General features: G+C 45.6%; 5 protein-coding genes across 5 annotated transcripts; 4 read left to right on the top strand and 1 right to left on the bottom strand.

Moving 5' to 3' along the window:
• Positions 1 to 269: 269 nt before the first annotated feature.
• On the top strand, positions 270 to 2118 carry VTP21DRAFT_7907 (uncharacterized protein; the record flags this gene model as incomplete). Its single annotated transcript, XM_069398700.1, has 4 exons — positions 270 to 398; positions 497 to 531; positions 631 to 943; positions 1027 to 2118. 4 exons carry the CDS (start codon positions 270 to 272, stop codon positions 2116 to 2118), a joined length of 1569 nt encoding a protein of 522 aa, XP_069246089.1.
• Positions 2119 to 3725: 1607 nt separating this feature from the next.
• On the top strand, positions 3726 to 5770 carry VTP21DRAFT_7906 (uncharacterized protein; the record flags this gene model as incomplete). The annotated part of the gene is made up of 5 exons (XM_069398699.1): positions 3726 to 3880; positions 3963 to 4147; positions 4231 to 4788; positions 4903 to 5299; positions 5371 to 5770. 5 exons carry the CDS (start codon positions 3726 to 3728, stop codon positions 5768 to 5770), a joined length of 1695 nt encoding a protein of 564 aa, XP_069246088.1.
• A 472-nt stretch (positions 5771 to 6242) lies between these two features.
• VTP21DRAFT_7905 (uncharacterized protein) lies at positions 6243 to 10677 on the bottom strand (the record flags this gene model as incomplete). The annotated part of the gene is made up of 9 exons (XM_069398698.1): positions 6243 to 7166; positions 7242 to 7584; positions 7658 to 7980; positions 8046 to 9367; positions 9432 to 9518; positions 9576 to 10029; positions 10095 to 10202; positions 10277 to 10412; positions 10484 to 10677. 9 exons carry the CDS (start codon positions 10675 to 10677, stop codon positions 6243 to 6245), a joined length of 3891 nt encoding a protein of 1296 aa, XP_069246087.1.
• A 1740-nt stretch (positions 10678 to 12417) lies between these two features.
• On the top strand, positions 12418 to 13007 carry VTP21DRAFT_7904 (mitochondrial 37S ribosomal protein mS41; the record flags this gene model as incomplete). The annotated part of the gene is made up of 5 exons (XM_069398697.1): positions 12418 to 12511; positions 12576 to 12649; positions 12718 to 12788; positions 12863 to 12892; positions 12953 to 13007. 5 exons carry the CDS (start codon positions 12418 to 12420, stop codon positions 13005 to 13007), a joined length of 324 nt encoding a protein of 107 aa, XP_069246086.1.
• A 295-nt stretch (positions 13008 to 13302) lies between these two features.
• On the top strand, positions 13303 to 16361 carry VTP21DRAFT_7903 (uncharacterized protein; the record flags this gene model as incomplete). The annotated part of the gene is made up of 4 exons (XM_069398696.1): positions 13303 to 13395; positions 13467 to 14679; positions 14764 to 15125; positions 15231 to 16361. The coding sequence occupies 4 exons, from the start codon at positions 13303 to 13305 to the stop codon at positions 16359 to 16361; spliced, it is 2799 nt and encodes a 932-aa protein (XP_069246085.1).
• Between the last annotated feature and the right edge of the window lie 260 nt (positions 16362 to 16621).

The following is a 16621-nucleotide window of genomic DNA, read 5'->3' as shown; positions in this document are numbered from 1 at the left end:
GATTGCTGGTCTTTGATCCTCTGGCGCAGCACAGAGTTTGAATTCGCAAAGCCTGTTCGCCCCTCCTAAGAGAATAGAGCTGCTCCAGCTTCGTCGATTCTCATCTCCTCTTCTCTCCCCCCACCCCCTCCCCCCAGTATGTCGAGGAGCATTCCAAGGCTAATCGTCTGAATCCTTCGCTTTCTTGTCTCCCGATTATTAATCAGCAGCTTGCTCGAAACTCTTCACGTGTTACATAAGGCTCCGCCGTATCGGCTCCCGAGATCAGCATGTCGCGTCCCTCTATTTCCGTGTCAGTCGTAATGCCCAGTGGATACGGGGTGTCCAACTGCGGCTATTGTAAGGGGAAATCCAGCTCTCGGACCTATGGCATGGTGGCCATGTATTTGACCTGCATGGTAAGGAACAATGGTGCCGTTTCGATGTGTCTATTTTTAGAGCCTTAGCTTAGCTCTCTTCTTCCATTGTGTTCGCCTTATACGATGCCGGGCATCAGGATTATCAATGTTTGATAGATCGAGGATGGAGAAGGTGAGTGTCCTGTGATTGCTCTACGTGGATCATGCTCGAATGATCATCCTCTCACGAACATGATTTCTTTATTTAATATCGCTTGGGATGCGCGAACAGATCCGGATGCTACATATACAAACCAAATCTACGCGATAGTTGTTGTCCTCAGTACACTATTCGACTCGACTCGACGCGGTTTTCGCCATCGAAATCCCAGAAGAAAATCATCGGGAAGTTCAACAAGTATGTGCGGGGGAAGCGGCCAATAGGGGACGAGAGACTCCGAAAGAGAAAACACCGGTTGTCGGACACTGATGTTGTGGGCGCTGACGCGAGGGAGGAAAACGGCGATGGTGTGGGCAGCCTGCCTGAGTGGATTGAGCTTCTGAGGAAGGTAGAGGGCGAGCCGGATTCGGAACATCCGTTCGAGGTGGGTTTGGATCAGGTCTTTTAATAAGAAGTCTAGCGCACTGATAATCAACCAATCCTATCATGCTAATTTAAACCACAAAGATATGCCTAGAGCCCGCCTCCTACTCTGACGAGAAATTCGAAGTCTACAGCAAGTATCAGATCGCCGTGCATCACGATCCCCCCTCTCGCGTACGCAAGGAGGGCTTTTACAACTTCCTTGTTGATTCGCCCCTCATCCCGGAGGACTTCCCTACCGGCACAAAGGGGAGCATAACGCCCGGCTACGGCTCATTTCACCAAACCTACCGTCTCGATGGTCGCCTCATTGCCGTGGCCGTCCTTGACATCCTTCCCGCCTGCGTCTCGTCGGTTTACTTCTTCTACGACCCAGATTTTTCCCACCTCTCGCTCGGGAAATACAGTGCCCTTCGCGAGATCGCGATGGCTAGGTCTTTGTACGCTCGGGTGCCCGGCCTGCAGTGGTATTACATGGGATTCTACATCCACCGTTGCCCGAAAATGAGATATAAGGCGGAATATTCCCCGTCGGATTTATTAGATCCAGAGACGTATCAGTGGGCCCCCTACGTGCGCTGTTTGCCCCTATTGGAGTCCAAGCATTATGCTGAGTTTTCGAGTATATTGAAGGGGCCTGATGGCGACCAGGGTGAACATCCGGGGAGCACCAATAACTTGAGCATAGAGCAGCAGGGAAACTCCGGGGGAAAAGCAGGGTCGAACGGGGAAGTGGTTGCTGCAGGTCATAGACAGATGGGCGATACGACAAAAGGGAAGGAAACGGAGAAGAGAGCAACACAAACCAAGGATGTTGCAGGGCCAGAAAAAGTTGGCCGTTCAGAAGAGGATACGAGAATGTTGGGGAAAGAGGATGAGGAGGCAGAGCTTGAATCCGTCGCCAATAGCGAAGAGGAGGAAGAAGAGGAGGAAGAGGATGGGGATTTTGAGGAGGAGAGGCAGATCGGCCCCCTGCCACCGGGAGTTCTAGATCCAGCCACGGTCACCACGGAAGATTTGCGGGGGGTCAGGGCCATCTACGGCGGTAAACTGTGGCCCGTCACCGCAACGCCTCATTTCCGTATCTCAGAAGAGATCCGTAATGCCATCATGGAATACTATTGCGTCGTTGGAAGAGACCTGGCCAACCGGATGATAGTGAATCTAAAGTTCTAGTATTTAAAACATATTGACGGCTTGGAATTGCAAAATTCAATCGATCCTGTTGTAATTAATTGTTTTCTTGTATGTTCTTTTACACTCCCCATCTCCTCCCCCAAGCCTTTTATATTTCAACTCTACATCTCATCCACCACGGTGTTGTATCGGCTGATATACTGTTTAGATCCCTGTCACTTTTATCATCTCTTTCTTGACTAGCCTTAGCAGCTCCCCCCCCCACACACACTTCCTCCGCTAGGGTTTCTACACTTAAACATTATTTATGGTCTCATCCCTATATAGTATGTATTTATTCTCTACTTTTCTGCACGTATTTCAACTCCGATGGAACGCAAGGTTACTATTGTTTATATATGATTTGATACCTCGATCTTGTGTCTCTGCAGAGTTCTGCCCAAAGTCACCTTAAAAAGCTTCACTCTTCCCCCTGAGGGGATGAAAGCAGTTTAGTATCGGCCCAAATACTCCGGCTCAATTGAGAGAGCGGCCAAATCTTGTGTAAAGCTTGGCTCCGTTCCTCCGAATCTAGTCTCTTGCCCCCTCTGGCTACTAAGGTTGTGGGCCGTGGACCGAATAGGAGAAATGGGCGAATCCGGAGTCGGTTGGTCGATTTCCCAGCAGGTTTGAGCACCAACGGAGCTAAATTATGGTTGGCATCCATTGCTTAGAGCGGGCCTGGAGATAGGCAAGTTGCCGTTCTAGAGACTCTTCCCCGTTTTCCAAAAATAAACCAACAGTGACGTTCTAGGGCTGGCCTAGCTAGGAGATTCCTTCGTTGAAACCGGGATTCCGCCCCGTTATTGGCTATTGGGTTGCAATATTGAGCCGACGAGCCGAGAGGTCAATCGGTCGTGTAGAGGAATACCATTGCAGAAGGGACCCTCTCCCAGCCAGCATGGAGGAGACTCCTAGCGTAGTAGTTTCGATATACGATTGTGGGTGTGAAACACGCAACAAGCTTCATGATGGTACTATCGCGAGATTAACATGGCCAACTGGTTTAGGATTAAGGTCACTAAATTTTGTGAGAAAAAGCTGCGAATCCCCCTCTACCAACTCTAATAGAGTATCCTCTGCCAAGGTACGATTGTACCTCTATTCGATGCGCAAACGGCTAAATCCCAGCACGGTAGCCGCCTCGCTCCGGATGGACGTCTTTGTTTTGACTTAGCCCTCAGGATTTTAAATATATCCTCTTCTGGTTTAGGGGGAAAAAATGGAATTGCAATTGCCCTTTCCATAAACCGCTTCGGGACTCGGTCTATCCACAGAGCTAGGCCAAGTGGAATTCCACCCTTGATGGTGACAATGGCGCTGGAGAGGGCCAACCGTGGGCCTGGTCAAACTTGGGGAGAAGTCGCTCATTTTCAAGGCTGATCACCCCCGCGGAAAAAAGATTTTTCTTGCTGACTAGTTGTATTTTTCGGGACTGCGGTGATGAGGGATAGTTGTGGCCTGTTATGGTAGACCATGGACCGATATTACCCAAATTATCAAATTAGAGCCGTTAAAACTCTATTTTAAGAGCCAAGCGCACGTTTATATTAAACTGCTAACCCGTGCATCGTGCCTCTTATTCACCAACAGCGAAGCCGGCATTGATGGGGGATAAAGCGTCTGAAGCAACCGCTATAAGCGACGGTATCGGCGAGAAAAGGGTCCCGAGAGAAGAGGAGGAAGAGGAGGTGGGGGAGCAGGTAGAGGGCACCCAGGCAAGATACCTGCCGTTCCGGCAACTGATGATTGTGTATATGGGGTGAGGAATGCGGTTTTGCGCATTGGATTGAGCAATGCAATTCACCATTCGCAATGTTAATTCTGTCCTCGCATTTCTCTAGTATTGCCGCGGCCATTTTCCTGGCTGCGCTCGACTCCCTCATCATTTCGACGTGCATTCCCAGCATTATCGGAGAGTTCAACTCGTTGAATCAGATATCATGGATCACCACCGCGTTCCTACTTACCCAGACTATTTTCCAGCCAATGTATGGGAAGGCATCGGATGTATTTGGCCGGCGGAACGGTAGGATTGCAAACATGAGAGAGAGATGGCTCACCCGTCACTGGTCTAATCCTCCTCTTCTCGGTAATATTGGTTTACTACAGTCATCCTATCGGCCATTGTGATCTTTGAGGTTGGAAACATCGTTTGCGGTGCCGCACCCAGTATGGTGGTGCTGATTATTGGGCGTGCTGTCTCTGGTATCGGCGCTGGAGGCATTGTGACCATGTCAGTTATCATTATCTCGGACGTTGTTTCCCTCCGTGAGCGTGGTAAATACCAGGGCATCATCAGCGCCGTATTCGCGGTGTCCTCGATTGTCGGGCCATTGCTCGGGGGGGTATTTGCGGATCACGTCTCGTGGCGTTGGGCATTTTATATCAACGCCCCCTTGGGGTTGGTGTCCGGGCTCATTCTCCTGTTTTTCCTGAGACTCCCTGCCGTGAAGGGCTCTTTCCGGGAGAAGTTGGGTCGCATCGATTGGTATGGGTGTGCTGTCCTGGCGATTAGCTTGGTCGGCATTCTCCTCGCCATCAGTTGGGGTGGGAATGACTACGCGTGGTCAAGCGGCCCAGTGCTTGGGACACTACTCCCGGGAATTGCTTTGCTTGGCTTGTTCATTTGGATTGAGATGAAGGTGGCCGTCGAACCGGTCGTCTCAAGTAAGTAGCTCCCCCCCCTACCCCCTTCTCAGGAAGTTTTCAACTCTCCTATCGCCCTCTTCCCTCTCTTCTCTCTCTCTCCATCTTACTTATGGATTCCTCGATTGTTCCTAGCCCATGTTTTCAGAAATATCTCGGTGAGCGCTTCTCTCCTCGCCACCATCTTATTCAACGCGGCCTTCTTTGGGATGCTGCTCTACACCACCGTCTATTTCCAGATGATCAAGGGCGAATCACCCACCACGGCTGGACTTGAGCTTGCTCCCATGATGTTAGCCATTGTGTTCACCTCCATTCTTTCCGGATTCCTCACCTCGTATACCGGTCGCTATCGATTCTTGTTTTGGGCAGGCACGGCTATTATGGCAGTGGGGAGTGGGCTCTTGACATTGCTTGATGAGAACACAACACGCGCGCAAGAGATTGGATATTTGATAGTGGGCGGTGCAGGAATAGGCATGTTGATGCAGCCTTTGCTGATTGCCGCACAGAGCGCGGTGGACTACAAAGAGTAAGTGGCCTAGGGCATGCATCTTGTGCCTCGATATCACGCGTGGATTAACCTTCTTTAATGTCATTCAGTGTTTCCCTGGTGTCTGCCCTTTCCCAGTTCTTCCGCTCTACAGGCAACATGATTGGCACGGCGGTCGTATCATCTGTCTTCAACAATTCACTCATCAGCTCTCTTGAATCGCGACGCGCCGCGGGGCTACTTCCGTCCAATTTCAACGTCGACTTGGCCAAGCAATCCTACACGTATATTCAGAGTCTGTCCAAGGAGCACCAAGCTCTTGTGCTGAACTCGTATGTGCAAGCCATCCGGTGGGTCAACATCACCAACATCCCCTTTTGCTTGGCCGCCTTGTTGGTGAGTCTCTTGATTCGCCACTATAAACTGTCCAAGAATATTGTGAGCAAGGCCACTCAGGAGGACCCCTCTCGGGCCAGCGAAAAAGTCGACGCATCGGCCAATATCGCATAGACTTACCTCTATATTTATCTCATTGATTCGTTGCTCGTTTTTTCCATTTCCATTTTTATACTCTGCTTTATTTGTAATGCAAACCATCATCTTGTAGTTACACTAATCCTTCCTCTATTTATTTATAAACGCCCTATGGCAAACTATATCCAATAAATTCCTCCAACATGTCTAGAGTGAGAAGAGAAATAAACGGGATAGAGTCAGCTGCGTAGTCAGCGCTCTTTCAAGGAATTTGAGATGAAGGGAATAAATTAGATTGACCATTAGATGCAAAGCAGAGCCGAGAAAGTATAGAGAGGTAAAGAGAAATGGATTAACAACACAAAAGAAACATTGGTAATTAAGTCTAATATCTAAAATTAAGAAGCATTTTAAATTGTTTAGTATAAACGGTAGAAGGTTCTACGCTAGGATAAATAGGCAGAATAATATTCTCTGTCGGGATACTAGGCTAGAATCATAATAGATCCTATCCTGACTTGTCTATATCTTGCTCTTGTACCATCAAGCTGTACAGCCCTTTCCTCTCAATCAGCTCCTGGTGTGTGCCTTGCTCCACAATGACCCCATTCTTGATGACAAAGATCACATCCGCATCCTGGATTGTCGAGAGCCTATGGGCTATCGAGATGGTGGTCCTCCCCTGTGACGCCGCATCCAGAGCAGCCTGGACAACCTTCTCGCTCTCAGAGTCCAGCGCACTTGTTGCTTCATCGAGGAGAAGCAGCTTCGGCTGCCGAATGAGTGCCCGAGCTATTGCAACCCGCTGCTTCTGACCCCCCGAGAGCTGCGTTCCCCGCGCACCAACCCGAGTTTGATAGCCGTCCGGCAAGGACATGATGAAGTCGTGGATGTTTGCTTGTCGGCAAGCATCCTCGATCTCCCTCTGTGTGGGCTCACCCGTTGCTCCGAGCAGAATGTTCTCTTTGATGCTCATGTCAAACAGAATGGGCTCTTGCGAGACAATAGCAATTCCCGCTCGGAGGTTGGAGACGTTTGCTTGCGAGACATTGACTCCTTCCAGACATACAGTTCCGGATTGCACGTCATAAAATCGCTCCAACAACCCAATGATGGTTGATTTTCCACATCCGGATGGGCCGACAAAGGCAGCAAATTGACCGGGGTTAACCTTCAAGCTCAAACCCTTCAGCACCGGGATGTGGTGCCGTGTAGGGTAACGGAAGTGCACGTTGGAGATGCGCACCTCACCCGTGGAGAGATGGATAGGAAGGCCTTCGGATGAAGTGGTATCAATGAGTGGACGGCGCTCAAGTAATGCAATAATATCATCCATTGCATGTTTTGCCCTAGACATATTTTTCGAATATGAGAAGATGCGACCAGCATTTTGTGCTCCGAAAATGATACATGTAATCGCTGTAAAAATTTGCTAAATTACCACGATGCAATTACAAGTGAGCATAAGAAAACTTGTGGCAAAGATATGAGCTATAAACAAAGCTACCTTGATATCATATTCGCCGCTCTTAATCAATAAACCCCCATAGTAAAAGGCCAAAGCATTTGCCAGGAATATCACACTCTCTGAAAATCCATAGAGGAGAGAAAATCCAAACGCTACCTTCTTGCACTTTTGAACAGGCTTTTCAAGCTCTTGGTGATACTGCTCCAGAACCTGAGCCTCACGCGTCAGAGAGGCAACGGTTCTGATGGCGGTAGTAGCCTCGCAGGCTAGCTGTGCACTCTGTTCATGGGATCGGCGATTTGTCTCTTGAAATCCCTCCATCATTACCGTTTCCATATACCCTGAGAATAGCATCACAGGCACAGCTGTGAAGCAGACAAGTCTAAAACATACATATGATATAGCAATATTAGATTAAGAGGCTAGAGGGGCGTCGAAAACTCTACACAACTTACGTCATTTTCCATCCAACAATAAGCCCAAGGACTAACCCAGCAATGATAATACCCACTGACTGCAAAATATTACCTAGGGTGGCCCCGCTCATTCCCTCCACATAGGTAGCATTGGTTGAAAGTTTGCTTGCCAATGCTCCTGGTGTATTTTCATCACGATCGAACCATCCCACCTCTTGCTGCATTGCGGTACTAAAGCTCTTTATGCGGATAGTTTTGGTGAGACGTACCGACGATAGGCCAAGCAAGTAGTTGTGAAGGAAATTAAAGACAGCTTCGGCGATTGCAATAGCCAGAAATATGAGGCTGTTATAGTTGGTTTTCTATAATATGATGTGAAATATTGTCAAGGCATATCTCATGGCATCTATATTGGCAGGCCACTTACATCCGAGATCTGATCACGAGGAAGAGTGAAAGCTTGAAGCATGCTTCCCTCTAAAAAGCCAAGAACTGGAGCCGCGAGACTTGTAAGTACAGCAGCTGTTGCACCCACTACCAATAAGTGCCAATCGTTTTTCGAGAGCGTGAAGAGCTTGCCAATTATATAGGATAATGAATATTTCTTCCGACCAAAAGATTCCCCCTCTTCAAGATCGTTGCCTTTCGGGATGCTGTATACGGAATCGGGTCCGCGTGAAGCTGCGGATCGCATCGACGTACCCGTTTCCAGCCGACGTAAACGAATTGCTTCTGGGTCTTCCCCTGTTTCTACCGCTTCTTTCGTAATGGCCTCCTCAGTCAGCTTACTTGGGTCAATATCTTCAGGTGGAAAGCAATCTACTTCCCCTCTGTCCTTTGGGTCGGCAATATTCTTTTTCAGCATTTGTGCTTTAACAAGTAGAGCATACATTCCTCTTTCTCTTTTCAGCAACTCGTCGTGTGTTCCAGTCTCGATGATTTCTCCTTTGGATATCACAATGATCTTGTCTGCATTCCGAATGGTGCTGAGCCGATGCGCAATGACTATGGTGGTCCTCCCTTTGGCTGCACGATCGAGAGCCTGCTGAACAATCCCTTCGCTCTGCGTGTCAAGAGCTGACGTCGCTTCATCCAGCAGCAGGATGCGGGGTTGTCGCACAATGGCTCTTGCTATCGCGATTCGTTGCTTCTGACCACCGGAGAGCAGGAATCCTCCATCACCCACCACTGTGTCGTACTGCAATGGGAGCTTCATGATGAAATCGTGTGCATTCGCTAGGCGGCAGGCTTCGACAATCACACCGTGCTGCTTCTCCCTAGGTGCATTCTCCCATTCAGTCCCGATGAGGCCATAGGCGACATTCTGTGCAATCGTGGTGTTGAAAAGCTTTGGCTCTTGTCCGACGAATGCCATTTGCTGGCGAAGGAACTGCAGGTGCAACTCCTTCACGTCAACCCCATCGACCAATACCTGACCCGAAATAGGGTCGTAGAACCTCTCCACCAACCCTACGATGGTCGACTTTCCACAACCTGATGCACCAACAAGAGCCACGGTTGTTCCTGGCTCGATATCCAAAGACAGGTTTTTAAGCACGGGGACAGTGGGACGAGAAGGGTAGCGGAAGCAGACATCCCGCAGCTGGATGCGACCTTTGATGGGGGCAGGGAGTTTGGTACCCGAGCTGGATGAGCTATCAATGGGGGAGGTTCGATCGATGGTCTCATAAACTTTGACCGTTGCGGCGATGGCAGATGATATGGCTTGGAGAGCAGGACCGACACCCGCTATGTGAATAGGTTTTTGGTTATCATGGGAACTGTGCAGGGACATGGAGCAAAATAATATTACCGATAGATAATGAGCCGACCATGAGACAGTAAAAGACATTTGTGATCTTGCCTGGAGTGATTTCGTCGTTTAAATACATCTTCGACCCTAAGTCACAGTAATATTATTGATAGAGAATAATGCCGACTAGTTACCTCTACTTACCAAACCAAAATGCAAGCACAATAATGCAATAAATGAAGAAATAGATTGCTCCCAATCCAATCGCTAATACGAGCATCTTCTTGTTTCCTTCTTCATTAATTTTTTCCGCTGACTTATTATATAGTTCTTCTATTTTTCGCTGGGCATTGAATGCATGCACAGTTCTTATTGCCGCAAATGCTTCCTCTGCAATGGATGCCCCATGAGATACTAAATCAATGATTCGTCGCTCGTATAAGTCGTAGAACATGGTCGTCAGCCAAGTTGCAATCGCAAGGGGAGGCACCACAGCCAAACAGACAAGCGTAAGCTTCCAGGATGAAAAAAATGCTATCACAAAGGCTGCAAAGAATGAGAAAATGTCGCGAAATCCAATAGGAATACGCTCAGAGATGCCGCTCTGAATAAGGTGAGTATCATTGGTGATGCGAGAAGCAACTTCTCCTGCCCCGATCTTTCATAGAAATGCATTCTATTAGCGGCAATCACTCTAGCTACCCTAGGCTGCTAGTAGCCTACCTTGTCAAAATACCCGATGTTTTGGCGAAGGATTGCTTCCAGGTACTTCTCGCGGATGCGTCGTGCCTGGCGCTCTCCAGAATAGACCCACATGGACATGTAAGCGTACTTGTGAGGATTATGAGAAAATAGGATAAGTTAAGGATGAACAGATCCAAGAACAAGTATAGTAGTATAGTTACAGAGCATATGAAGGTAACGATTGCAATAAAAAGAAAGAAGAGGCAATACTCTGTTTGTTTATTGCTGAACTCCTCCGGTCCAATTCTACCCAACACATATGCAGTCAGAGTATCGACCAGCTCCCCATACACCACACTTCAAGATATGGGGATGTTAGCACCGTGTTTGGTAAAGGAGAATTAGACTAAAGACTGCGATCAGCTTACGATAGAAAAGGGATAGCAACGCCCACGACTGCAGCACCTAATAATCCGACACCCATCATAGCGGTATCACTGGGAGCAGCGAATCTGAATAGCCGCAAGAAGCCTACGCGTGCCGGTGGAGTTGCGGTCTGTAGCTCAATGACGTGCTTCTCCTCTGGGGTAAGGCCTTCAGCAAGTGGAGCTTGAGAATCCATAGGGACTTTTGGCTATAGGACTAATTGCACCAAAGTTTGCAAAGAAAATACAGACTTTTCTCTTTTATCTGTTGTGCCAAGCTCTTGAATTCAGCCATTAATTGATATATTCTGTTTTTATAACAATTATCTCCCCACATATACTAGTGTGCAACCTGTTAAAGTCGGAGAAACCCGTGACGTAGAATTTACAGAACGAGCCTATTTAGGTTCAATTTCGGGATATGATACATTTTCTCCAAACTGGGAGAATTTTTAAAGTTCAAGTTTTCTAAAATATTCTAAAAAGGACTCCGCCTAGTACTTTTTTTAAGCCCGAGTCTCTAAGTGGTATTTTCTCCTCCGAATATAAATATAAAGAGCTTCTCACAGTGAAACGGTTAAGCGGCAAAGTCACAATGGCTCTTTTTCTCTAAGCAAGCCAATATGACCTAAGCACTGCAAACAGACATGATTATACAATACTATTACAACAATCTTTAGCTCACTTTTGGCTTCAGTCATTTTATCTATCTCTAGAATTTGTTATATTGCGACTACCAATCCGGACCATTAAAAATGACTCTTAAAGCATAAATCCTTTATATTGTATAGTAATTATAGGTCACAAAAATGATGCATTTATAGTCGTCCCTTACAATTGCTTCAGATTATTGAAATATATATACAAATCCGCCTTTAATGCCATTTCGAGAAACATCAGTGAAGTGATGAAAATTGTATCGATATTCTGATGAAAAGTACATGCTAAAATCGCTTCATATTATCAAATTGCACAAAAAATCTGCCTTTAATGCCATTTCGAGAAGCAAAAATGAGATGATGAAAATTGTATCGATATATTAAAGAATATTCTCAAATCGCTTTCGAATGGATCAATTGATATTACTGGCTACATATTACTTTTCCTTCTACTATTTGGACAAAATCAAAATGATATACGGCACTAAATTACACAATTGATTTCGTACACGGGGATTTTCTTGCTTTTTTACAATCAACGTATTTCAAAAATAATATCCGGCTAACCTTTTTATTTTTCTCCTGATTTAACTCTCCACATTTTTAGTTATCTTTATTTCTTTTCGCCACCAACCCTCTCCTTATGTTTCGCGTAAATAACTGCTATTAAAGATGGGTGAAACGCTTTCCCTTCCCTGCCCTTACTGCAAAGAATACTACACCACTGCAACCTCTCTCCAGGCACATCTCAAGCAAACCCATCCGGACAAACTTATGCTCCCTCTAGACACCTTATGCGCTCCAGGTTATTCACAACTTGCAAAACGAGGCTTTTTTCAGTCTAAAGAATATTCCAAGGCTAATCTTTTATCGAAGACTCATACACCATCTTCAGCATCTGCATCATCCAAAGGAAAAGATAGTCTGAAGTTGGGAGATAATAATACAGCAAGCTCAATACCTTCTACAATGCTTCCTTCATCATATCCCCCTTCGTTTCCACCGCTGCTACCGGGCGGATATTATCCGTTTGCGTTTGCAGGTTTTGGCCCTAACCCACTTGAGTTTATGTACTCTCAGATGGCAAAAAAGGACAAAAAGAAAAAAAAGAAAACGAAGAAGAAACAGGCGAAGAAGACTTGGTTAAATCCTCTTTAGATAGTTACCATTTCACGAGAACCATCGTGTGGCGCAGATTATATATTCTTGTAAACATACTCTTCTTTTATTTCGACTAGATAATATATTATATTAGATCCATATTTTATTATAAATAAAATGTTGGTTGTAAATCGATTAGTGCCGAGATCCCTCAACTTGCTAAAGCGTTGGTCCCATTCAGCTGTTAATAAGAGTGTCCCCTCTCCCAGAGGTAATGCCAAATGTTTATACTTCATGATTTGATAAACATTATTCAAGCTTCGTGCGTTGAGCAGGTGACGTGTCCGATCCCACCACTTTCTTACAAAAGATTGGGCGAGGTTGTGAGGGTGTCGCGGATAAGTTTAAAGTAAAGTTTATTTTTATGTCATGCGAAATAGCGACAAGTTGAAGACTAATGATTTAATTCATCCATAGGATTGGAATCATCTCTTTACCGCAACTAGTTTAGAAATGAAGGAAATGGGGCTGACTCCAAAGCAACGAAAGTAAGTCTGCCATGTTTTTGATGTCAATTCGCATTTTGTTTCATTTTTTTTTTGTCTAATTTTCCCCCTGTTAGATGGATACTTGCATGGACAGAGCATTATCGGTAAGGCGGATAATTTACCATTCCAAATGAGTACATGTTGAAATCTTTTCCTGGAATTAGGGCTGGCCGCGAGCTGAAAACAATTCCCTTGAAACCACCGAAAAAGAAGAAATAAAGTGTATATTACCATTGAAATAAATAAATAAGCTAATATTTTGCTAATATCGAAACTTAAAAATCATTCCGCAGTAATGTTCTATTAATCCATGCTCTGGGGTTTAATCGATCCGCTCTTAACTGCTATTCGAGAAGAAAATCCGTTATTTTTGTGCATGGCTGAATAGTTCATTTCTCTATTAATTTTACATCTACTTATCTTAAATTAGTCTCAATAGCTTGATCCAACCCATATCTATATCCATCACAGAATTAATTCTCTTTCTCTCATCACAATCTAATTTAATTTATTTATGTTTGCGGCCAGCGAAGAAACGCGCACAAAACGGTTAAAGGTGGGCCGTGCGTGTCAGCCTTGCCGGCGGAAAAAGATAAAGTGCGATGGTGTAAGTCATCTACTAGCGGCTATCAATTTAGCGTCGTTGCTTAATTCATAATTACATTATCTGTTTATTAGCTCTTTCCTTGTATGCAATGCAAGGCCCGTGTTCAGTCTTGCAACTATGGGCGGGAGAGCTCGGGTGAATTAATAGAATTCCAACTTGATTCCCCGGGATCGGAAGCATGCACCACGGATTCTTTTTTTGAGGTGCAACTGCAATCCTTACCTTCGCCTTTTCCAACATCTTCTCGCACTAATTCAAACAAAGGGAACAAACAACAATCATTGGAAAATTCTGATAACATCGATATGCTTGGCGCTCTACAACAATCACTTGCTAATCTAACGGTGCATACAGGCGAGGGTGAGCCTTCAGACAAGGGTACCGAGTTTGCTGTGCAACGAATGTCCCAGCCTGTGTTCAAGCCTGAGCCCCCGATCTCTAACTCTACGTTGCGCGGGATAGATGCTAGAAACTTGGAATGGCCTCCTGACCATGTAGAGGAACGACTGGTTCAAGTGTTTTTCAACAAGAGAAATCACATTCCTATTTTACACCGAGCAGAATACACGATGAAGATGCGAGAAAAAGAGAATCTATCTCCACTACTGAGAAGCATTGTACTCGCATTGGCAACAAAGCATTCACCAGAACCGTTACGTGATCGGCCAGCTATAGACTATTTCGAACAAGCGAGGCGTATCCTTGCCGATTTTCTTGATGTCCCCCGAGTTAGCACTATCCAGGCACTCCTTCTTATGTCACTCTATGAAGATCCCAGTCTTGATCAACGCCGGCGTTCATCTCTGAGCTGGATGTTTGTAGGAATGGCATGTCGCATGTGTTTCGATTGTAGGTTAAACAGATACCAAGCAGACCTTGAACCGGGCGTTGAGCGCGATATAAGAATACGAGTTTTTTGGAGCTGCTTTATCCTAGATCGACTCTTTGCTCTTGCGCTCGATCGCCCATACATGATCCACTCAAACTCAGTTACGACTCCTCTACCCATCTGGGATGAAAGTTGTAGGAGAGAGGAGTGGGAGCTAGAGTACCTCGAGGAAGAAAAGCAAGCAGAGCAAAATTTATACCACTTGGCCAAGATTATAGAGATTCTTGACCATATGTGCCGATTGCCATCAGACGAAGATGTGGACGAAAAAATATCCAAGGTCGAGCAAAGGTTAAAGAACTGGAACGCCGAATTGCCAGATTCACTAAAACTATCAACCGATATTGGTGTCCCATTACCACAAGGGGCTGAACCCTCTTCTACCATTGTTGGTCGTAAGTTAGCACTTTGTTTCCCGCATTTTCCTTTTATACCTAATTCAACATGCTAACATGTCTTTATTTCAATATATGTATTAGATCTCCACATGTTTTTCAACCTTGCTTCAATTGGTATTGTGTTTTGGAATGCTAAAAAACAAAAGCGGAGGCCAATTCCTGAGCTGGTTGCTATTGGAGACAATCTTGTGCGCATTACTTCTTATCTTGCTACCTCATCAGACAACATAATTATTACCCAGGGTGCAATTGTATATTCCTGCATTCAGGGATGCTCGGCTCTGATTTTGTGCATGAATGCACACAACAGTGACATCATAGATCGTGCTCAAACGCTGTTGGTTCGTGGGGTAAAAACTTTACATCAACTTTCAATGCAGAGAGATTTTGTTTCTCCCGAGGAAGGGAAGAAAGCAATCACAGCAGCCGAGACTTTCTTAAAGGTGATTCTTATACTCCATTCATTACTAGATATTTATAAAGCCGTAGTCAAAGTTACATTACTGTTCTTCTTTAATTCCAATACTCTTTTTTTTATTTCATTTCAGTCTCTCTCGGCTATTCACCCTAAACGCAAATCTCCGCAAACTGACAGTTCGAAAACAGCTGAGCCTACGATCATGGCTTTCAATATTTCGCCGAAATCCGCAAGCGCAGTTGAACCTCCGGCTGCATCCCCAAAACAACGCAAGATAAAATCCCAGCGGCCGCCGCGTCAAAAGAACATCCTGGCGAAACCTCAAGCATTTCCACTGCCAAAACCAAATCCAACCCCTCCTTTCGCACAAACAACTGCAGTTATTGATGAAGCACATGGCGGAGAGGGTGTTAGAGAGCAAATCTTGGGCCTGCCCGAGGAAGAACAACGAAATTTGGCAGTGGATACAAATGCCCCCCTTGCGCTGTCACGACCACGAGTATCATGTCAATTGTGCTATCTGCATAATTTTCCATGTGATGCACAGATGCCGTGCTCTAAATGCTCTCTTTCAGGATGGGAGTGTTATTATGAGCTTGGATGGTCCTCCAACGATAGTGCCTCAGATGATGTAAATAAGAATCGAAAGTATATGGACGCAGAAGAAGGCGTAGATTCAAGATGGGAGGCAAAGGCCCTGGAGCTGAGTAGTGACTTGAGGATCGGAGAAGAGGACTCCCCCAATTCGGAGATCGAAATGTTGGAAACCCCTGTGTATGAGCCTCCTAAAGTAGGTAGCGGGATTTCACCAAATAACAAATACGCCGAATACAGTGCCGAGTATTACAACCTCCCCGAGCATGCCTTTGAACTCTCCCAATCGCAAAATTTAAACCAGACCTTTGACTCCTTTATATCCCAGTTATCTGGACGATTTCCATTTCTACAAGAGAACAAGCCCGCCCAAAATCGAGCGCCCGAAGGCTCTTTTGTGTTTAGCAGCGAAGCCCAACATGCCCCCGGATATGAAATGTCAGTAGGAAAGCGGTCTTTTAATATGCCTGTGCCGACTTCTGTTTCTGATCCCGCCTCCTCTCTGTCAGTCGATTATGGGAGACCGATACACGGCGAAATGCCTGTATCGAATGTTACTGGATTTGTAAACCCACAGAAATACACCCAGCCTTCAGAAGTCAGCCCAGAGATGATGGGGGTTGGGACCGATGCACAACGAGGAATGTTTCCCCATTATTATTCGTAGATCTTTATTTAAATGAATTTGGACATTAAGGAAGTATTTGTAGTAATTTATTTTTTATATACGTGTTGCCTTCATTAATTTTGTGTATATTAACGCATTTACCAATATTTCAATTTGTTTGTTTTGCAGTTTTTTTTTTATAAGAGAGAGGGAAAAAATGTTTTGGCTTTCATCGAATTGGCCACGTCTAAACAATTTCTTGTCCGTCAGGATAACTTATATTTAAACATCCCCTAATACAACAAGTCATATCCAATTTT

Source organism: Calcarisporiella thermophila, assembly GCF_041956535.1.
Source record: "Calcarisporiella thermophila strain CBS 279.70 unplaced genomic scaffold VTP21scaffold_34, whole genome shotgun sequence".
Lineage (NCBI taxonomy): Eukaryota > Fungi > Calcarisporiellomycota > Calcarisporiellomycetes > Calcarisporiellales > Calcarisporiellaceae > Calcarisporiella > Calcarisporiella thermophila.
The sequence above is the reverse complement of the archived record's forward strand: the minus strand, read 5'-3'. Positions and strand labels throughout refer to the sequence as shown.